The 4,232-nt window shown below is 31.9% G+C and overlaps 1 protein-coding gene across 1 annotated transcript; it reads right to left on the bottom strand.

Annotated features, from left to right (window-relative positions):
- Positions 1-2,209: 2,209 nt before the first annotated feature.
- LOC149204444 (heavy metal-associated isoprenylated plant protein 21-like) lies at positions 2,210-2,865 on the bottom strand. The gene is made up of 3 exons (XM_089393290.1): positions 2,788-2,865; positions 2,622-2,697; positions 2,210-2,514 (listed from the first exon to the last, which is right to left on the bottom strand). Exons 1-3 carry the CDS (start codon positions 2,863-2,865, stop codon positions 2,210-2,212), a joined length of 459 nt encoding a protein of 152 aa, XP_089249416.1.
- Between the last annotated feature and the right edge of the window lie 1,367 nt (positions 2,866-4,232).

Raw genomic sequence — 4,232 nt, forward strand, 5'->3', positions numbered from 1 at the left:
TTCATCCAGGAGGATACACATCTAGGGAGAGAGAAAGAGGGGGGAGGTAATCTAGTTATCTAACCTCATTGGGCATAGCTAGGCAAGTATCTTATGAAGACTTGTCCACTAGCATATTGTGTTTGAAAACAAAAAAAGAAAAAACAAAGAGGAAAATAAAGAGAATAAAAAGTAATCAAATGCAAAGTTTTTTTTTTTTTTGAATTACAAGTTTCCAGATTCCATGTTAATGCGACATTAAAACATAAAGAAATGCTATAATTGATGTTGCAACACCATCTTCATGTCATAACACTTCGTTGAAGTTGTAACACTTTGCAATGTTGCAACACCTCACAATGCTTCCACACGACCAATATTGTGACACTTCTTGAAGCTACAATAATATATTAACATCACAATACCATGAAAGTTATGACACCACACCACGTTACATAACAACATGTTATCACTATGTCGTTGACAAAGGTGTGACTCAATTGCCAATGTGACCACCACCTATAATGTCACCACCAACTTAGACCAAAGTGTCATATCCACCCATCCACTAAAGAGGTATGTTCCTCTTACACATGTTTTCACCCTCACCACTCTTGAAAGTCATTGGCAACCAGTAGCCATCAATTTGGTAGGGAAAAAATCGCAATATCCATGCTTATTCCATACCAATTAAACTATAAATTATTGTTCAAAATACATCACTTTCACATTTATGAGATATATCATTTAAACCCTAACACTCAATGTCTAAAGCCCCTTTAAAAAGCACCACAATATCCAACCATAATAAAAATTATAGCAACATCATGTAAATTATCACCACTAATTTCATGGACTATCTATATATACATTTCTAGTTATTTTAATCCTAAATTTATCATATATTTTTTAAATACAAACTCCAAATTAAATCAAATCAAATATAATAAATTTGAAAAAAAAATCTCAAAAATATAAATATTTAAAATTTAAAATAATAAACCTTGGAATATTTATTTTTCATGACAAACTACGCTACTGAATCAATGAAAAACTATACGTTTAAAATGGCATAAACTGTCCTTTCGCGATGACAAACGATGTAAACTTCATCTCGCTTACAAGAAAATAATGATTAGCCTTTGATTACTTTATTAATTTGCTTGCAAGTCTGATTGGTAGCTCCAAGCGGGAGAACCAAAGGTATTATTAAAGGTTATACACGACTATAGTTTTTAAGATATAACTTAAGTTTAAAATAACACAATTCTTACCAAACGGAAAAGCTTTTCAAAGGCCTGAAAACACGCTCAAGTGATGATATTTGGTTCCGTATTAATATCTAATATGTGAAGTAAAGACTGAACATATTGTTGCTTCAGTTCAAATACAGTCAATTTTGTTTGAAATTTTAGTGTGTAAGACACGACATTAATATTTATATTTACTGTACTCAATTACCGCATTGAAATTGAGTCCGTGCAAGAAATTATGTCAATATACTATTATTGGTTATGTGATTTGATTAATTTCGTGCAATCACATCTTGTTAGAATCTTCTGATTCTACTTCGAAGTTACGTTTCACAATAACAACACTTCGTACTGAAACTAAAGAGATCGATGACCCAAGAGAAAGGCAACCTGAGTTTTGTTTACATACATAATACATAAAATCCATTAAAAATGTTTAGGCTTAATCTAACTAATACATGACGAGCAGATGAAATAGCAGTTTTTCCGATTCTTTGGGTCAATTTTGATTGAATTTAGTTAAATATTTTTAAGAATAATAATTTTAATTTAAATGGTATAATTTGCAAAATAACTTAAATGTGTAAATTTACAAAATAGTTTAAAAGTTACATATTTTTAAGAATTTAATTTAAATTATTTTGTTAAGTTTTATTAGTAAAATGGGTTGAGGATGGACATGTCAGCAAGGTTATTTAGGATCAAATCTCGCAGAGTTGGTTATGTCTTGTACCAGGGGAGAAGGCATGCTAAAAAATGAGTCAGCTAAGGGTCTGTGTGGCTCAGGCCTGACCAGGTGAAATCCCTGGGTGACATTAACAGCTTAAATGCCACTGAATGAGGGCTCCTCGAGCCATAGATCAACCCTGAAAAACCACAAACACCTTAACAAACAAAAAAACATTTAAATCCTTTAATATACAGAATAATCTTTTTACCAAAAATATATCAGTTACACATAAGGCTAGAAGCTTACTTTACATAATAGTGCAACCACTTGTATTGTCGTCGCTGAAGAGTGAAGTGTATCCTTCGTGGGCGTTGTTATCACCAAGGGGATAACTGGGGAAACTGTGATCCACGTTCCACACATAGCCAGAAGGAGCCTTCTTATCATACACCTGATCAGTGTATGGATAGTAAACCAGATGGTAAGGTTTGTAAGGCCAAAATTCTGCTCTTTTCCCCGTTCGCTTCACTCTCTTCAGCACCTTGTTTGCATCAACGTACCCAGTCACCGTTACCTTATACTGCTGCCTCTCCACTTCTACCGTTCTAACTCCTGCAGGTTCATTAATTCATATCATTACTATACCCTTGACCTAATTCGGAAATAGCACATACATATATTATAAGCTCTATAGTAAAAATGGGAAGAATGGTTCTCACCTTTCATGGAAGTTAGTGCGTTCCTCACTTTTCTCTCGCATCTTTCAGAGTCCATCACAACTCTCAACTCCACGGTCTGTACATGATGAGATACAGAGGCCATAGCTAATTAGTTATGGTAACAATCACAACTATCTATATATGAAAAAAATGAAACGCTATTTACCTGAAATTGCTTAAGTTTCTTGCGCCTGGGTATTGTGGCAGCATCAATCCAGCTTGATAGAAGGGCCAACACACCCATTTTAACTAGCTTGGCAAGATTAAAAAACCTAAAATCACAGGGTGTGTAATATGTATATATGAACCATATAAATTAGAATCTTGGGTGCACCAGTCGTAAAGCCTGGGTTGTGGCAAAAGTCATTTTAAATTAAAATATAGCGATTCGGAGTGTAGCCTGCGCGAAGCCTCTGTCTACTGTGCACCTATCTTTCTTTCCGCAACGTCACTGTCGTATCGCTATTATTCAGACATTATTCCACTCTATTTTAAGAGAACCCCCAGGGAGACCCGCCAGGTGCGGTGGAGGATGTGACATATCTGAGAGGTAAATAAGTAATCATGCTACATGCTCCTTTGATGGAACGTCTTGGTTGCCCAATCCCAGCGGTTCATGTGAATTATATTTTAATTTTAATTTAATTATTATTAATTATTATTACCGGATTTAATTTTCCCATAATATTAATTTTTATTTTTTAATTAAACTGATTAATAAAAAAATATCATATAAATAATTGTAAAAGTGATATATATACGAAGTTTATCTTCAATTAAGAATTTCATTAATTAATAATTGTGTTATCTTTGTTTTAATATAATATATATCTTTTTTTTAATATATATATATAGATATATATATATATATATTACTAAAAATAATAATAATCATTTTTAAATCAAGTTAATTGGGGATATTTTAGCTGGTTGGGTAAAATGGTTGTTATTTTCCCTACCCAAATTCAAATCCTCACTAGTTGAGTATGAGATGCAATGCGTTAGTGATTTAGCTAGTGATAAAATAATTATAATAATAATAATTTTAAATAAAATCATAATTTAATTAATTTTCATGATTTTTTAAATTTTAGTAATATGAAATGTATGTGATAAAGTAATTATTTTGATGTATCTAATGAATTGATATTTATAGTTATTAAATAATTTACATAATAACATTAACCTAAAAATATATTTTTAAATATTTAAATCAATTTGACATTTCCAAAAATTCTACATAATTTAAAATTCTATATGTTACAAATTCAAATTTATAATTTAAAATTTCGAAATAAATTAATTGGAGAAAAAATTGTATTACTCGAAGTATGCTTCAAGTTTTTCTTTGGTTTCAAGACATTATACCATGTAAGACAAACCTGCCACAAATGAATTAAAAACTAAGAGTAACAGTTGCAACGCAACATAGTCCATGCCTCTACTACTAATTAATCGATTAAGGCAGTGTGGGGTCCACGTTTTGTCGTTACTCGAGAATGCTCTATTTTTGCAATCGTCTTCTCAAGCTATTGTTATTCCCACCTCTCTACATGCTTCCTCCACACATTCGCACTTTGCACAACAAAAACCACCTCCATACAACTTCCT

Source organism: Pinus tabuliformis, chromosome 1_2 (assembly GCF_031772625.1).
Source record: "Pinus tabuliformis cultivar Carrire ecotype Pingquan chromosome 1_2, CPIR1, whole genome shotgun sequence".
Classification (NCBI taxonomy): domain Eukaryota; kingdom Viridiplantae; phylum Streptophyta; class Pinopsida; order Pinales; family Pinaceae; genus Pinus; species Pinus tabuliformis.

Bases quoted from the DNA above. Each gene is read 5' to 3' on its own strand.
- LOC149204444 (XM_089393290.1), bottom strand. From the start codon at position 2,865: ATGGGTGTGTTGGCCCTTCTATCAAGCTGGATTGATGCTGCCACAATA. The intron at 2,698-2,787 runs GTAAATAGCGTT...CATCATGTACAG, and splicing joins AGAAACTTAAGCAATTTCAG to ACCGTGGAGTTGAGAGTTGT. The intron at 2,515-2,621 runs GTGAGAACCATT...ATGAACCTGCAG, and splicing joins CGCACTAACTTCCATGAAAG to GAGTTAGAACGGTAGAAGTG.